Genomic DNA, 19,460 nt, shown 5'->3' with positions numbered 1-19,460 from the left:
TTTCTTACATCAATATCTATCAATACTCCGTATTAGAGTTAATTGTTCCAATATTTGTTGTATTTAGATTAGTGTCTTCGATTGCTAACTAAATTATAAGATGTTGAATTTTGCCCACTTAACTCCTCAAACTGTTGAACGTTACTAATTGTAATCACTTTTCGTTTGTCACGGATTAGCTGATTTGGAACACGAATTTTATCGTTGGCGCGATCATTAGATGCCAAATCACAATAGATGGACAGTCCATTTAGGTAAGGCATTTTTGATAACTCATTATACTTTGCCAAACGTCCTTAGTTGCTCAATATACTTTAAATTGATCGAGTTTTAACTACTAAGCTTCTCAAAATGCACTAAGATGATATGGAAACGTGTTTTGTTTATTTTTTGTGTTTAATGCTGTGTTATTATGTGTTTAGAAAGTGTTTTTCAAGTTGAACATTTTACTGAATTGTTCTTGATGAAATATAAATAAGGGACAATCAAATTAAACTCGATCACCATTCCTTACTAGCAGTTTTACTAATATGATTTCGTTCAGACATTACTATTTGAAGTGTTACACCCCTTTTTCAAATAACCTTTTTTATTCCATATACTGAAGATCATGTGTCATTAATGGCACCGATAATATGAAAATATGTTGTCCTTTTAGTATTCTATAAAACTCAAAAATATAAACAAGTATATCAACAAGCAGACACATTCATTAACTCTTATAGAATTTGCAATATAATTTCAAGAAAACCTAAATGTTCAGATGTTACCATTCAACATGCCATAATACCACGTAATAATTTCAACAACGAAGTAACTCAATAAAATGTTCAACCTGGAAAAATCTTTCTAAACACATAATAACACAATATTAAACACATAATAATAATAATAATAATAATAATAATAATAATAATAATAATAAGACTCATGTTTCCATATAATTTTGGTGTCTCTTTTAGAACATAAGCAATAAAAAATGTCTATCAAAATATAGTAAGCAATTAAAAATGCCTTCCTAACGTGGACTGCCCCTATTTCGTGATTGGGTATCTAACATGGATGGGGCGCAAGTTGCAAAATACATATGATAGGTCAACTATTTCATTAAAAACGCGAATGAGAGTGATTCCAGTGAATAACATTTGACACTTTGAGAAGTTAGTGATTAAAACTCAACATCTTAAAGTGTAGTTAGCAATTGAAGACATCAACCTAATTTTAATGATTATTGGGACAAATTAAGTCCTCCAAAATAAGTGAAAAGACCAAATATTGTAGGTTGTGTGACGTGCAAAATAGCCATATGTCCATGGTGATGTTAGGTTATCCTCAATGTTCTGAAAATCGAACAAAGTAGATTAGCTTAACCAGAAAAAATTGGAACTCGTCGCAAAATTGATTCAATTATGCTCGAAAAATCGATTCCAAAATCACTAAACTAGTCAATTAATCAAAAATCGGTCCACCCGCATACCACTTTCACAAATTGACCGGTTAGAAGCCAATTTATATAATAGAAAAACGTCGACAATTTTTAATTTCTTCTAGATCTTGAAGTGATCATTGACCTTCTCACCTTACTAATGCAGTTGGAGGAACGAGGATTGGAGTTGATTTAGCCATTGTTTGTCAACTATTCTATAACATTCTATCACATTATTTTTTCTACGGTACTCATTCTTAATCACACATTTTTCATTGAAATTAATTACATGTAAATCAAAATTTTTCATTCTTTTTTAACCACACATTTCAATATCAATCACTATTTTATAATACACTTTTTGAAATTAAAGGGGCACAAACGGGCCCTTATTTCCCCTCTTTAATATTATTTTTCTTTTTGCTTCCTATTTTTTATAGGATTATTTTTGTTGTACAATGGTGTGTACATGAGGGTGTCCATAATGGACACTCGGCGTCCCCCTATTGGAGGGGGTGCCGGTGGGCCAGGCGCCCCCTCCAATAAGGAGGCGCTGAGTGTCAATTATGAACACCCTTATGTACACGCCAATGTACGTGTAGCAAAGTCCTTTTTTATATCTACGAGTTTTTCAATTTCTCCTTTTCTCTTTCATCCCGGCGTTCTTCTAATGATGACTATGGCTATGTTCGTCTCAATTCTCAAAATCTAGAAATAGGCTGATATCCACTTTTATTTGACATATCTATCTTTTGTGTTGCACTAAACTGTTAATTAAATAAAGAATACTTTGTTTAATCACGATAATAAATTAGAAATGAGTATGCTTGCCAATGTCATGATTTTATTGGTGTCAATGACTGACTAGGTTTGGAGCCTTTTTTTTTTTTTTTTTTTTACATATGTAGATTTATAATTATTTTTGCCAAATGGTTCGATTCTGAATCAAAACAGTTCAACATTTATACCCTTTACTTCATTCTCTTAGCAAGAATGTGTGATTGTATTCCATCTAAATAGTACACATGGATAAGAGATAAGAGAATACTTGAAATTGGAACCATAAAATTTCTCAATTATGAGATAAGGTACATTTTTGAATTGGTGTCTGATTTGATTTTCAAAACATTGATTATCCCACATAGGCCCTTGAGGTTGAGTTGGATACTATCCACATGATGCAGTTGATGATTTATATACGATACAAAATGGATGAATAGCTAAAAAAAAGGTTGAACCCCAATCTTAAGAGGCCCCACCGACCCTGTCCTGGGCCATCGTGGAGGAGGTAAATCGCAGGATGTGCCTCCCAGGAACCAGGGTGGAGAGCACATGAATAGGCCAAGGCTGTTAACCCATATGGTAACTCCCGCTTGCAACAAAGCCAATTCCACCTTGCGGGGAATCGAACTCTACACACTGCCGCGCTGAGCCCTATCTGCCCTCCCCTTTGCCACTGGGAGATATGCCCTGGGGGCGGATGAATAGCTATTGCATATGATATGTTGGGAATGGTTTAAATTCTTGAATACATCTCTTTATTTAGGGAGTAATGTTATGTTGTTTTACTAGTGCTAAAAAATTATCTTACTGGCAGCATGGTAGATCAAATTAAATGAGCCATGTAACACTTACATTTAGCCTCTGTTTGAGTCACATTATTTTCAAAAAAATACATTCTTCAACAGTGATTTGACATTATTTCAACCATACATTTTTTAATAAAATAATAATACACGCAAATCTAATATTTTTCCTTATTTTTTAACCACGCATTTCTCATTGATTTACATGAATAATGCATTTTTTTTCCTAGAAGAGGCTCAAACAGGGGCTTGATTGGTCTTATCATTTAAAGCTACCTGCATATCATATGTGATGGTGTTTTAGCTAGATATCATTATTCTATTCTATTACGAAAGAAGTCAATATCGTATGAATTTTGTTGTGCAACAATCTATTTTTTTATGCAAAATAAATTAGAAAGTATAGAAATTTGTATCATTAAACATCATAGGATAATGGTAGTTTTATTATATTAATACCAAAGTGAATAACTTTTCAAATATCGAACTATAACCATCTATTGATACAATTTCATTTTATCCTATTTGTCACTTTTTTGTGTAGTGACAGTTTTTCTTCAAGTATGACCAACCCAATCTTAAACGCTAATTAATCAACGTTGGGGGTAAAAGGGAGAGTAAATTTTCCATCTTTGTAGGGACAAATATATCTATTGGATAGATTACCATTTATAGACTAAAATCAAGTCATTGACGTGCTAAATAAGAATACGACTCTTTAACACCCGTCATGCTAAAGTATCAATTTAAACAATCTAATAAATTCAATTAAATGAATTACGTGATATTGCATTTAAGTAAATCTATCCATATAGTTGCCATCAAAATTAGTCCTCGCCACAATCCGTTTTGAATAGCATTACACTTTGTAATATCTAATCTAACATTTTCTTTGCATTTTGCCTGTTTTCACTTCGTAGTAGGATTTGTGAAATAAAAGAGAAGCACCACCAAAAAAAAAATTCATACAACATTGACTTGACAAAAATTTATACACCAAGAAACTATCAATCCAGTAAAATAGTTTTTACAGACAGAAACCATCGATCAATTTACATCCAGGCAAACAAGTAATCTGACTCCGAAGCAACATCTGCAAAACCCTTATAGCATGTTTGACAAGATAGGCAAAGACAAAACTCGATAGTATTGAAGGAGACTCGACTATCCAGTAACATCAAGTACTCTGTATCAACCATATGCACCAATAATAGTTAATACCCTAACATTCTAGATTCAAACGACATACCGAAAAGGAAAACAAAGCATGACAACTGATGACACATTTTACAATAGCAGAACCAGCAATGCCTCAGTGGAGACTTCTACTATTATTCAGCACTGAAACATATCGGCAGATGCAGTGATGGGCTGTATTGGGCAAGGCAGCTGCCATGGCTCGAGTAAGGTATCAGGGATATCGGGAATATCCACCGCCAGCCCACTAACATCAGACACAATTTCAAGAACAGAGTTCAGTGATATTAGACGATCAGTCAGCTCTCCAAGCTGAGCTCTCAGCACGTTGTTCTCCGAGGCAATGCCAAGGTAAAGTTGAGTGGTGTTATTGATTTTCTGTGAAAGGAGATTGTTCTCGTTCTGCAGCCGGCTTGCTTGACCAACCATCTCATCCAGATGTTGCTGCTTCCTCATCCGAGACCTGCGCGCAGATTCCCGGTTGGATATCATTCTCTTCCTTTTCCTTTCATCATGCACAGCATAGCGTTGGTCCACATCGGAACCCGAACTAGTTGGCTGCTGTTTTGTAGACATTTTTTGGCTCTTTAAATAAACAGTTAACAGAATTTGAATGTGTTTTTACAATTAACTCTCAGAGGATTACGATTTGAAAGTTAGATCTATAAAAAGTGAGGGTCTAAATAGTCAATAAATTTGGGAATTCTGGCAAGGCAAAATTAGGGATTTGAAGTATCAAAGGGGCTGATTCATGAAAAAACGTAGAAATGGTAGAGGAAAACAACTGAGAATGAGTGGAGAATTCGAATTCGACGCATCAGGATAGGGTATGTCATAAAGATCTACACGGAAAAATGAACAGAATCATAGAACTGCGATCACAAATCAAACTCTCGGTCTCTGATTCGAGTATTATAGCGCTGTAAAAGAAACCCTAGATCTGAAAGAACCTGAGCAATTCAACTTTCAAACAATCTGCAAAATCATAGAGAAATAACATCGATTTACTACAACTAATCACCAAAACCAAAAAACCTAAACATAAAAAAAAAATAGAAACGCAGAAAACAAATAACTCAAAATTAAAAAACAGAAAAAATAAAAACAAAAACAAAAAAGAAAGAAAGGGAGAACTTACCCGATGAACAAAGAGGCTGCCTTAGAAAAGTTGGGGGAAAGAAGGTTTACAAAGGAGCAGAAGGGGGGTATTTATAGGCCAGAGAGGGGAGTTTTTTCCCTTCTTTAATCACTTAAAAATAATATTTTATTTCGTCTGATTGGTTATTCTAATTAGGTGTGCGGTTCTTGTATGGTGGTAGGTTACTAGGTACAGCCAACGATATATGGTAATGACAGCTAAGCAATAAATCCAATTGGTTGCGTATAAGGAATCTTTCCTTAGAAAAGTGCCATTTTTGACTAAAGTATTACGTCTTGCAAGCTATGGACTAGCTCACGTTTTACGGGGTGTACTCAAATAAAATTATGATAGATTTTAAAAAATTATAAATCTTAATAAATTTCATAGATTTAAATAAATATTCACAAATTTAATAAGAATCTCATCAAGGCTTTGTTTGGTACCCATTTTTTTTAAAATGCATTTTTCTCTCTCTTCTTTTTAACAACACATTTTTTATTAAAATAATATTACACGTAAATCAAAAAAATTTCTTAATTTTCAACCACATATTTTCCATCAATTTACTATTCAAAAATACATTTTTATATAAAAATGTCTCCCAAACACAAATCAAATATGACGAAATTTCATAACATTTGAAATATATATTTCTAAACTTGAAATTCATTCAAATCTTTTAAATTTCATCTATTAATGAAATTTTTATAAATTCACTAATTATTGAGAATACTTAAATTTTGTATGATTTCATTGAATTTCATTAAAATCTAAATTGATGACATCTAAATTTAGGAAAAAAGTTAAAATTCATCACAATTTCAATTGATAACACCCTTTTCTAATTCTATTCTACAGATTTTTTTACAAATTTATTTTTAATTATACATTTTCTTAAATAAAATAAATTTAAATTATTCTCTACTATTTAATCATATATTTTTTTCAAAAAATTACTATCACAATTTCTATTTTACTCAAAAAATGAGATTCAAACAACTAGTGCTTTGTCCGTGGTAAATTTCGAAGGAAAATATATTAATTCCACGTATGCTAATATTGGATGATTTTTGGCAATTGCTGAGTTTATGATGATGTATTGTTACCCAAAAGAATAAAAAGATCGCTAAATAGAGTAATTAATTGAAAAGGCTATTAAAGAAACTCTTTTTCAAAGTGACTTTTTTCGTTATAAATTTTGATAATATTAGTTTAATTTTATTAGACTTAGTAGAGTAATTTTTATTGCACTTTCCATTAACTTGTAATTTCTCTATTTACAATGTAGGTTCTAAGCTCCCATTTGAACCTCATTATTTCTCATTATATTAAATTAAATTTTTCTCTTTCCTACTTTTAACCTCACAATTTTTAATAAAATAATATTACACGTAAATAAAAAAATTTTTAACCGCTCATCTTTCAAATAGAATATTATTCAAAGCACTATAATGAGAAATAATAGGGTTCAAACGGGGTGTAAATTTCAAGATTTTCAACCTTTTAAATTCTACGGAAAGTTTGAACTTTTTGGAACCTTTGGAATAATATTCTTTTGGGGGGTTAGTACTAGGAAGCTGCAACTAAGATGATGATGACGTAAGAGATGATGTAAGCTTATTTCTCTGGAATACCGTCCACCCTCCAACCAGAGTGTTTTCAATGTGTATCATGTCATGTTACAAATACCACAGCACATTTACAGCACCCTCATTGTGCTGTGGGGCCCGCACGATTTTTTATTGGCTAAGGCTCCCGATGTGAGGGTGGTGTGAACCGAATGCATGGTAGCTCGGTCTATATCTATAGGGGTACTTTTTAAATTGGCTAGGTCAAACAACCAATTTTTTAGTTTGACCATTTTTTTTTTGTATTCACCACATTGGCCTCTTGTCAATAAAAAGACAATTGTACCCTTATTTATGTTTCACAATTACAAAAATATATCAATTCTTTGAAAGACAATAATTCCCTTAAAAGTTTAAATAAATTCAGTTACTTCCATACGTAAATTTCAAAATCAGTTTTACTTATCAGTTTCTCCAATACAGTAAAAAAGAATTTTTTCCTTCCATCTGCTAGAATATTGAAATCCCCCAAAATTATCAAAGGTTCAACAAAGAAACAATACTCACAGTCGGCACTGAAAATTGGAAAGTGTAAATACGTATATTTAATTTTGTTTTAGTTAAATTTACTGTTTGAATCTTTAAATCTTTTTTTGACAAAGGCAGATGAATTTTACAGTATTTAAACACAGATGTATAATTTTTTTATAGCAAAAACAACAAAAAAATTCATCTCTGTATGCATATATTTTACAGGAAAAATTTATATGTGCCTGTAAAATAAATATTTAAACATTATTTCATTGAAAAGGGGAAAAAATAAATAATTCGAGCGTAAATTCCAGATTAAACGGACCAAAAAAGTGCAGCCGGCCCAGCCGGCTTAATTTTTTTATTTTTTTCTTCCCCTTCCCTTTCAGATTTTATAATTTATTTGTTCATTAATATATGTTTATTGAAATAAATATTAATGAATATTTAATACTAATTGAAATAAATATTTTTGAAACAATTAAAATAATCAATGAATTATTTAAAGTATAAAATTAAATTAAATATAAAATGAACAATTAAAAAAATTATATATTAATTCTTTATTTTTATTTTGTAGCAGATATAGCATCAACATGTGTCCCAATTTATTACTTGGGTGAATTTCAAATGAATAAAAATATTCAGTGGGAATGGAAATGGACGAGTGAAGGAGATGAGGTTAAAATAATTTTTATAACAAGGAGTACATCATTTGCAGAAATGTACAGTGAGATACAAAACATGCTTAACGTCGATCCCTCTTAGTACGATATGGAATTAGGATTTTTGTTTCATAAGCATTCAACAATTCCAATTCCACCTATGAAATTTACTTCTGAAGTGGAAATGAAACATCTAATTAAATTGAACCAAGGCCGAAAGTCGACTCCTATTTGCGTAACTTTATTGGGGAAGAATGTCCACGAGGGTGAACACGAAGTTTCAAATGAAAAGAATCGTAATGTAAATGATGTTTGGGATACAATTCAGATTGTTCGTGAAGATGATGTGGTTATTCTCCAGACCACTACTACTCACCATAATCACACTGCTACGCACAGAATTCCATCGATACTTGAAGACAACGAGAATGAAAACGCATTTACAAACGAGAATTTGATTGCTTTATCCCGTAGGAGACACGAGTCGGGTGGGAGCTCACAGGCTGGACCAAGTACACGGTTCTCTAATTGTTCGCGTGTAGTTCCCGATGATGAAAATGTATATGTCGAGCAACTATTCGAATCAAAGAAAGAATTGCAAGAAGTTGTGCATCGGATTGCTTTAAAACATAACTTCGAGTTTAAAGTGAAGAAATCAAACAAGTCGACTTACACAATTATCTGCGTTGACGACAATTGCCATTGGCGTTTGCGAGTGACTAAGATGGACACGAATAAGTTCTTTGTAGTCCGTAAGTATGCACGGGAATATACTTGCGAAGTGAGTATTCGTCGAAATGATCATAGGCAGGCCCGATCATGGTTCATTGGTCGAGAAATAATGCACAAGTTTCAGGATCCACGAACAATCTACAGACTTTCGGACATCATTAATGACGTTCGACGAGAGTACGGGGTGGTCATGAGCTATCAGAAGGTTTGGAAGGCTAAAAAATGTGCATTAAAGGATTTGATGGTTTCGACCGAGGAAAGTTATACTAAATTAGCCATGTATTTCATTGTTTAAGTGTTTATTTCTTTGTTATTTTAAATTTTAATTATTTAATTTCAATTGTTTATTTATATGTAATTAATTATTTAATTGAATTGTTTATTTTTCTGTTTATTTAATATTTAATATATTATCTAAATTATAATTATTTTTATTTATATTGGCCAGGTATTGCTATAACATGGGAAGAATTAATACTGGGTCGGCATTTTTTATTGAGAAGGATGACGAAAATCGCTTCAAATATTTTTTTATGTCCCTTGGACAATGTGTTCGAGGATTTCGAAATGCAATACGACCCCTAATCTTAGTCGACGGTACAACCCTTAAGGCGAGATACGGGGACAAGTTGATTATTGCAACATGCCAAGATGCGAATATCCAAATTTACCCTCTTGCATTCGGCATAGTTGACGGAGAAAATGATGTAGCGATGAGTTGGTTTTTCACGAAGTTGAGGGAAGTAATTGGAGATATCGAAAATCTTGCATTTGTAACCGATCGAGGGCAGTTAATAATAAATGGTATCGCCGAAGTCTTCCCCGAGGCACATCATGGTTATTGTATGTACCATATACAAGGAAACTTGAAGACCAGGTATCGAGGCAATGGCGTCGCTACGTTGTTTAGGAGAGCTGCAGAAGCTTACAGTTTTGAAGAGTTTGATAAGTTCATAGTCGAAATAGAGAGTAAATCGCATACTGCATGGGAGTATCTAACAAAGATGGGGATTGAACATTGGGCACGATCACATTTTCCAGGATGTCGAACAATGCGGAGTCGCTTAACGCTTTATTTAAGAAAGATCGAGAGTTACCAATTCTCGCAATGATTGAGAACATTCGTGACAAGCTACAACAGTGGTTTCATGATCGACGTGAGGAATCACAAAATTGTGCAAGTGTGCTAACCCCGACTCAAGAAGATAAACTCTTCAAGAATCTAGATGTGGCAAGAAAGGTATATGTAGAACTACTGGATCAATTTCGCTTCTCCGTGAGATGTGCACGTAATTTCGGATACATTGTGGACTTGAATGATAACACGTACACGTGTAGACGGTTTCAGTTGGAGAGTTTTCCGTGTACGCATGCAGTGGCTATGCATAGAGGATTACCACCACACACCTTATGCAGTGTGTATAACATGACTGATTATTGGAGAGTGGCATATACGGAAACAATATTTCCTGTACCAAATGAAGTCGAGTGAGAAGTGCCCGACCACATTCTCTCACTGAATAACTTGTTGCCACCAGCAGTTGGACCACGTACTCCTGGACGTACACGTACGTCTAGAATATCATCTACCAGAGAGTTTCCCCATCCTCGTAAGTGCGGTAGGTGCGGTGCAACAGGACATACTAGAAGATATTTTATAAGTCAGATTCCTCTGCATGACAATGTAACGGATGTGTAATTTTAATAACTATTGGCAATGTAATTACTTATAACACTGACGTTAATTATTTATACATATTATTTATGTGAATTATTAGATTTAGTATTTTTTTAAACATTACATTCATTTGTTATGCATATTATTTATGATAATTATTTGAAATCGAAGTTTTTTCTAGATACTGCATTATACGATAGGTTGCATTGTAAAATAAATATTTAAATATTACATAAATAATTAACATTTTACAATTCTTTCGTAATTACAAATAAATGAATGAACTGTACAATGTTTAAATAAATGTAAAAATATGTACAATTATTTATGGATCCCCATTAAATTCAAATAAATCACGTGCTAGTTTATTTCTCCAATTTTGTATCCATGCCTGGTTGATTGTATCAACCTTATGTGCCACACTCAAAAATTCTATGTACTTGATGACGAACATGCCGCAATCACCCCTACAATTAAACAATGTTGTATTAGCACATCGAAAATTAGTTAGAAACTATGATGTAAATGACAAAAATAAAATTACAAACACTTACGATATTTGCTGCCTCATCGCGTCGTGTTCTGCACGGTGGCCAATCTGTCATGTGCAGTGATGTTCGCTCATCTAGCCATCATGAGAACGATCATAGACACCGACTCTAGATTTTGCTCGAGTTGGCTTTGTGTAAGGCATGAATGATCGGGGTCGTACACATACATCGTGGAGTTGGCGAATACAATTTTCACTGCAATGTAGTGATGATTCACACATACTGGCATGTACATATGCGTACAACCATCCTATGGCTTTCCACTGACACTCGGCCACATTCCTACGACCCATTCCATCATATATTTCGGCACCGTATACTTGCTACCCATAGCTTGGAACGACTGGTACTCAATGTCAACGGCACGGATGAACTCGGTGTTCAATATAAGTCTGCCAGGAATGTTGAACGATTTTGGATGTCTTTCAGCTTGATCTCGTAGCAAATTCATGCTCAAGTCGATGTGCTACATCAAGAAACACCAATAAAGAAAGGAGTTAATCTATAAATTTCATTAATCTATGAATTTCATTCAAAAAATTGATTTTGAACATACATAATAAATAACAATATTTCACTTACATTGTCGGCGAACCAAGCCCCCGAAGTGGTGATGTCGTGGAACCACTTGTAAGCATTTGAGATCGTCTTCTTAGCAATCGTGCGGCTAGCCCTGAAAAAATAAGAACATGATTTTTAGTTATAAGAAGTATACACGTGTCAGCGTCTGCGTCTGCGTACTATACTAATTATATAAAATACATTGCCACATCATATCGTAACTGTGCGACATCATATCGTAACTGTGCCATGTCCCCGAACTTAGCTCGTAGTGCCACGACATTATCCCGTAACTCTGCCATGTCTCCTCTCATCTCCATCAGGAGTTCGAACAAATCAATCGTCAAAGCACGGGGACTAGGTGCAGGAGGTGATACTGGACGGCCCTCCTGAAAAAATAACTATTACAAATGAATAACCTAACAAATAAAATAAAACGACAATCGAAGAATTATTTTTAAGTAACATACTCTATCTCGATCAACGCTGGACTCAAGCATCTGAACCTCTGGCATAGCCGGACGTGATGTTCTCAGCGGAGGTGACATCCTCGCTAGACGTGCTCTCCTCGGTGGAGGTGATATACTCAACGAAGGTAGTACTGAACGATCCTCCTGAAAAAATAAATATTACAAGTGAATCACTTAATTACAAGATCAAAGCGATATTCAACAAATCATGCACAGTAACATACCCTATCTCGATCCATCTTGGACTCAGGCATCTGATCGTCATGCGCAGTACGAAGAGGCAATTCGCGAATATAAAACTGACTCTCCTCCTCGATCGACAGTGCCAATTCAGCGAGAACTTCAAGTTGTCATTTTGATATGTCACAGTTAATGACTATTTATTCAGATTGTAAAAGGACGTACAACATAAATAGCAATTGTATAATACGTACCTTAGGATCGTCGAGGAGAGCCGATAACTGTCTGGCAAGCGGCTTGTCTTGTGCTCGCCAGTGATGCATCCGAGGATAGCGTGTCTCTCCTCTCCTCGCATACCGACTGGCCAAGATGCGGACAGTCTCGTACACCCATATCTGAAGCAATTACAATTATTATGTATAGAATTCAATAAAAAAAGTGTAGGTAATTCATTAACTTAAACATATACCTGCAGCACCAACGGCAGTCCATATGCATCGTACTTGCGCTTGGGCTTATCCCCTTTTGGCATTGAAAATCCCTCCTAAACACGCGTAATGTATCAAGAAAACATCTCCAGCCCCATGGGTAGTTGTTGAAGGCATCAATATCATCAACAACCTCCAAATGAAAAATGTCAATCGATGTCTTCTTGTGATGACACCGGAGTATGCTCTCGATGATAAGCACCAAGCCCAACTTCAGCCTATCAGACATCCGATCACATCTCCTTAATGCATCTCCTAACTGCGCTAGAGTAACCGTAATCTGTCCATGAAAATATTCATTCAACAGCCTCCTGTTCCTCGGAACACAGGCCCTCGCCTCTACTTTGTCCGTACATCGCAGTCCAATGACGAGGGAAAACTCAAATATGGAGAACGTGGCTACCTTGCCCCCAAGATCAAAATGGAGGGCGTCTCCATCAACTGACTTCAGCAAGCGACATAACAGGGCATCGAGCAGCTGTCCAGACCACTGTACATCACGCAACGAATACAATGGCCATAAGCATGATCGACGTAATATGTCTGCGTGATCGTCCTCCAACAAATCTAATACCAAAGCGAAGGTGGTAAACTTACAATTCGACGTAACTTTACCAGGGATCTGTCTGACAGCGTCGTCCAAATGATATTTCATCCTACAAAATTTCAAATATTAGAACCCTATGCAAATGATGTTCGATAAACAAAATATTAAAAAAATATACTAACACACTGCTATTAGATGCAATAACCAACCGATAACGGAATAAAGAAAATGAACGTAAATTACTATTTTCCATATACTTAATTTGCTAATTTGATCGCTATTTTAATATTTTAATTGCTTATTTTAATTATTTATCTAACACTTAATTTACTTTTTCATTTTTAATTAATGTTTAAACACTTATTTTAATTCTTTACGCATATTGTTTATTTCATATTTACAAATTTATTTTAATTGTTTCATAAAAATTTAATTTAATTGACATTTTCATATCCTAATTTAATTGTTTATTTTTATTATTTCACAAATGTTTATATATTTATTTAAATTTTTTATACATATTACTTATTTAACATGTAATTAATTATTTTAATTATTTAAATAACACTTATTTTGATCGTTTATTTTAATATTTTAATTATTTTTCTAACACTTAATTTACTTTTTCATTTTTAATGAATGTTTAAATGCTTATTTTAATTATTTAGGCATAATGCTTATTTCATATTTACAAATTTATTTTAATTGCTTTGCAAAAACTTAATTTTTTTAATATTTTAATTTTCAAATTTAATTGCGTATTTTTATTGTTTTACAAATGTTTAAATATGTATTTAAATTATATATATATATTTAAATATCTCTTTTAATAATTTTACCAACACTTATTTTGATATTTTAATTGCTTATTTTAATTATTTTTCTAACACTTCATTTACTTTTCATTTTTAATGAATGTTTAAAAACTTATTTTAATTATTTACGCATAATGTTTATTTCATATTTACAAATTTATTTTTATTGCTTTGCAAAAAATTAATTTGATTGATATTTTAATTTTCTAATTTAATTGCTTATTTTTATTATTGTACAAATGTTTAAATATTCATTTAAATTCTTTATATATATTAATTATTTAATATTTAATTATTTTACTAACACTTCATTTAATTTTTTATTTTTAATTAATGTTTAAATACTTATTTTAATTCTTTATGTATATTTCTTATTCATATTTACAAATTTATTTTAATTGCTTTGCAAAAAATTAATTTAATTGATATTTTAATTTCCTAATTTAATTGCTTATTTTTATTATTTTACAAATGTTTAAATATTTATTTAAATTCTTTATGTATATAACTTATTTAATATTTAATTATTTCTTTTAATTTTTTACTTATTTATTTTTTTTTAATTATTTCTTTAATTATTTTACTATCACTTATTTTGATATTTTAATTGCTTATTTTAATTTTTTTTTCTAACAGTTAATTTGGTTATTTATTTTTAATGAAGTTTTAAAACTTATTTTAATTATTTACAAATGTTTAATTATGTATTTAAATTCTTTATATATATCTTATTTAATATTTCATTTTTAAAAATTAATTTAGTAACACTTATTTTTATCATTTATTTCAATATTTTAATTATTTTTCTAACACTTAATTTAGTTTTTTTAATTTTAATGAATATTTAAATACTAATTTTAATTCTTTACGCATAATGCTTATTTCATATTTACAAATTTATTTTAATTGATTTTCAAAAAAATAATTTTTTTGTTATTTTAATTTTCAAATTTAATTGCTTATTTTTATTATTTTACAAATGTTTAAATATTTATTTAAATTCTTTATATATATTAATTATTTAATATTATATTATTTCTTTTAATTTTTTTACTATTACTTAATATAAAATAATTAATTAATCTAAATTAGCAACTAATAAATATTTCGATAAATAATATAACATTTACATCTTATATTTACAATAAATAATTTTAAATACATAATATACATTCAAATTAAGCAACTCAATTAAATAATTATATATTAGAGAACACAATATAAGCCATTAATAATTATTTAATTAACTTCAATAATTACTGAAAAAAAAAGCCCACGGCCAGCCAGTCAACTGGGTCAATTGGGCCGCTTGGCCCAGGTGCCCAGTCAACTGGGTACCTTCGCCCAGATAGCCCAATCAACTGGGCTGTCTCGGCGACCGGGCCAGTCGTCCCCTTCCATTTCTGGGCATGGAGATCGCCGGAAAACTCCATTTCCGACGATCTCCACTCCTTCCCAAACAATAAGAACTCAAATTCCACATTTACACAAGGATTTCTCAACACATGTATATAAAATCATACTTTTTTCCAAAAATAAAAATAAAAACATGATTTTTTTGGCATACATATATATTACCTTATTCAGAGAGAAATGGCCAACTGGGTATCATGTTTTTCCTTTTTTGTCGGTGTCTGGGTCGATTGTGCTACAGTACTTTTCCACTCGAATTCTGCTTCTTTTTCCTTGTAAGGGGTAAAATTGGGGTTCCCTTGATTTTTGTTGGTTTTCAATATTTTAAATATTTTTGCTTTTTTTTTTTTAACTGGTCAAAGGCCTCTTTGGAAAGTTGGCCACTATTTCCTCATATCTATATCACAAGAATAAGTGTTAAAACCACCTTTAACCTTGCATCAAATTTAGCATCACTCTTCATCGAAATTTGCACCAAATTAAAAATTATCTTCAATTCATTACATAAAATAATTACATTTTATTTACAAAAATATTAAATTATTTAATAAATTTTAAAAATGTAGTATAATTAATAAAAATACTACAACTAAAAAAATATTAAATCATGTTATTAAAAACAACGTAGTACATTTTGAATCCCGAATTATGATACAACAAAATCAACCTAGTATCGTAATTTAATTATCAAAATTCATATACTCATCACCCAAATGTTTCGTTTTATGTATCATTGAGTGACTTATTTATGTGACTGTTGTAATAGTTTCCTATTAATTTAAATAATCATGATGCATTTTAAAACCTTTTTTAAATAATCATGATGCATTTTAAAACCTTTCGAGTATTTTTCTTTTAATTCATTATTCGATAATGATTGATTATACGATTAAAGTTTATTAAAAATAATAATAATAATAATAATAATTATTATTATTATTCTTCTTCTTCTTCTTCACATATACCCTTGATATCATTTGGTGATAAATGAAAAAGTGCAAAAAATGAATTTTATCAAATTTGGTGCTAAATGGTGCAAATGAATAATATTGCACCATTTTAGTACAAAATTTGGTGTTAGTCGGAGTGACATTGCACCAAATATTTGATGCAAAAATGGTGATTTAATATTGTGGTTGGAGTTGCTATAAGCTACTTATACACACAAAGTGATCACCTTGATTAAAACCCTCTCACGTGTCAAAATTTGACAGTTGATTGAAAAAAATTATTGTCAAGATCAACATACCAAAAAATTATTGTCAACATTTATGTACATATAACATGATACTAAGAATAATGCTACATAGAATCATTGTGTTATAATACAGTTTTGCTACATTTAAATAATGGCCATCAAATAGGGGTTTTATTAATCATCTTATTCAACATCATTTTATCCTATGTTTGGCCCCAATTTTTTCATAAACTCATTTTTCAAAATTTATTTTCAACCAAACATTCTTCCCAAAAAAAAAAAAAATCTATCCGTAAATTTAAATCTTCTTCTTATTTTTTAATCACATTCTCAAAAAATCACTATTTTAAAGTACATTTTATTACAAAAATGGATTCAAACAAGGGCTTAATGTCACTTGTGCTGATATTATATTTTGAGTGTGTTAAGTATCATCACTTATATCATAAATATTCATCACAATATTGGAGACAATTCTCCACGTTCAAAAACCCGCACATATATCCTCTATTTTTAATTCGAGTATCACATATATGTACGATAACTATTTTTAGTTATGCATTACTTAGCCCCCGTTTGATTCCATTTTTTGGTAATGAAAATAGGAAGAATAGTATTTTTTTGAAAAATGAGTGGTTGAAAAATAATAAAAAGTTTTCGATTCATGTATAATATTATTTTATGAAAAATTATATGGTTGAAAATAGAAGAGAGAAAAATAGAATGAAATGGAATGTAATTTAATGAGGATCAAACGAGGGCTTAATATGAGGGTGATATATCTAAACTGTACTAGCAAAGATAAAATTTTCTACAATCAATTACAATTTAGTTTATTCGCTTTAACAATAAATTAATATTTGGTGCTTGTTCGACAAAGTTTTTCTAAAATTTTATCAATTTTTTGAACCAATCGAATTTCAATTTTAATTGCACATTCTATAATATCCACAATTTTTTCAACCACAATTACATCAACTTTTCGCAAAATTTGCTAAATCTTTAATCAACGACATTGTAAAATAACCCCTTAAAGAGTGTGCATGCACAAATTTGAATGTCCATAGTAGATGAAATGACAAACCTAAGATTTGTTGAGCAGTTTATAAATTAATGATTAAATGTGTATGATTAAAATTTAAATTACGTTGAACGAACTATGTATATAAAGTGTCAATTTATATTTTGTTTACTGTACTTTGAGTAAATTAATTATAATTTGTTATAGAAGGCCATGTTTGAGCCTCATTTTTTCTTTTTTGTTGAAAATGAATTTTGTGATAGTGGTTTTTTTTTTAAATGTGTGGTTAAAATGTCAAAAAAGTTTTAAATATACGTGTAAAATATTTTATTATGAGAATGTGCAGTTGAAGATGAATTTAAAAAAAAAATGAGTGTTTAGATAATGGAGTTCAAAACGGTACAAGTTAGCATCTTGTTTTTCATAAAAATATTTTAGCTACATCAACCTCGTCAGAGGGTATGATACTCAAACTGGAAATATGGGATGCTGTATGTGATTTTTAAAAGTGAATAGATGTCTCTAATATTGTCATGAATCAAGGGGAGTATTTGATATTTCAGAAGTTTTGTATGGTGTACATACTCTTGAAATCGTTGTTCCATTGACTCCTTTTTAGCAACGAGCATTAGCCCCATTTTTCGGAGATAATTTATTTTGGAGAAGTTATTTTTTAAAGAATTTATGGTAAAAAAAAAAAAGAAAAAATTTGTATTTACGTGTAAAATTATTTTATGAAATAATATACGGTTAAAAATGAGTTTTGAAAAAATGAATTTTGAAAATAATAGAGCTCAAACAGGGGCTATTATATTAAATTGGGGAACTGCACATATGGCCCTGAGGTTTCTATGCAATAAATCTTGACTTTCAAAATTTCATGTAAAAATCCTTAATCTTTCATCTAGTAGGCACACATGATCCTTTGTAATTGTTTTCAAAATTTAAAAAAGTCAAACTTCAGATAAAAATATTAAAATGTCCTTACTTCTAAATTCAAAATAAATCAAATTTCAAAGTGTTGAGAGATCTCTCATATGGGGTGAATATGATTTATGTAACTCGGATATGCACATAATACAAGTTAATTCCCGTCCAATTACTGCGGATTGTGGGACGAGAGAATTTACGGACCAAAAAAGGATAGGAATGTCAGTTTTCGAGTTTATTTGCATTTTGTTAAGGTGTGTTTTTATATTCACACAATATTTTAATAACGTTGTGCTCAATTCGACAAGGCTATGAGAATCGACCATGTGTCAGTCAACTAGCAAGCCTAATCAGATTCGCACTCTATCCCACTATCCTCCCTAACCTAGCCGAGGTCATAAACTTAGGTAGTTGAAGTGATGTATCATCTAAGTCAAGGTGTCATGTGGAGATCGACTCTCCATATCCTACACGAGGCATTATGACCTCTGTTGAATGTATCCGAAATTATTAGCCTCTTTATGTGAAGGCATCTTGTGCTTTACCTCTCCTGAGAGATCTCCATATGAGATCTTATCAAATGATTGATTGATGTGATATTTCTACAAGAAATGCTTCACATTTAGGATGTCAGTCTATTATTCTAGAGGTCAAGTCTAAGCTACAGGGTAACTAAATTTCAAAATCATTAAATGCCCTTGAAAACTAAGATGGATGGAATGAAACCTACAAGAAGAGTAGGATGAGGCAACGTATCTTTTT

At 31.4% G+C, this 19,460-nt stretch overlaps 1 protein-coding gene across 1 annotated transcript; it reads right to left on the bottom strand.

Moving 5' to 3' along the window:
- Positions 1-3,978: 3,978 nt before the first annotated feature.
- Positions 3,979-5,455, bottom strand: LOC111394672 (bZIP transcription factor 53-like). Its single transcript, XM_023020603.1, has 2 exons — positions 5,348-5,455; positions 3,979-5,184 (listed from the first exon to the last, which is right to left on the bottom strand). The coding sequence occupies exon 2, from the start codon at positions 4,783-4,785 to the stop codon at positions 4,348-4,350; it is 438 nt and encodes a 145-aa protein (XP_022876371.1). The 5' UTR covers positions 4,786-5,184; positions 5,348-5,455; the 3' UTR covers positions 3,979-4,347.
- Positions 5,456-19,460: the final 14,005 nt, after the last annotated feature.

The sequence above is a fragment of the Olea europaea genome, chromosome 1 (assembly GCF_002742605.1).
Source record: "Olea europaea var. sylvestris chromosome 1, O_europaea_v1, whole genome shotgun sequence".
Taxonomy (NCBI): domain Eukaryota; kingdom Viridiplantae; phylum Streptophyta; class Magnoliopsida; order Lamiales; family Oleaceae; genus Olea; species Olea europaea.
The sequence above is the reverse complement of the archived record's forward strand: the minus strand, read 5'-3'. Positions and strand labels throughout refer to the sequence as shown.

Bases quoted from the DNA above. Each gene is read 5' to 3' on its own strand.
- LOC111394672 (XM_023020603.1), bottom strand. From the start codon at position 4,785: ATGTCTACAAAACAGCAGCCAACTAGTTCGGGTTCCGATGTGGACCAA.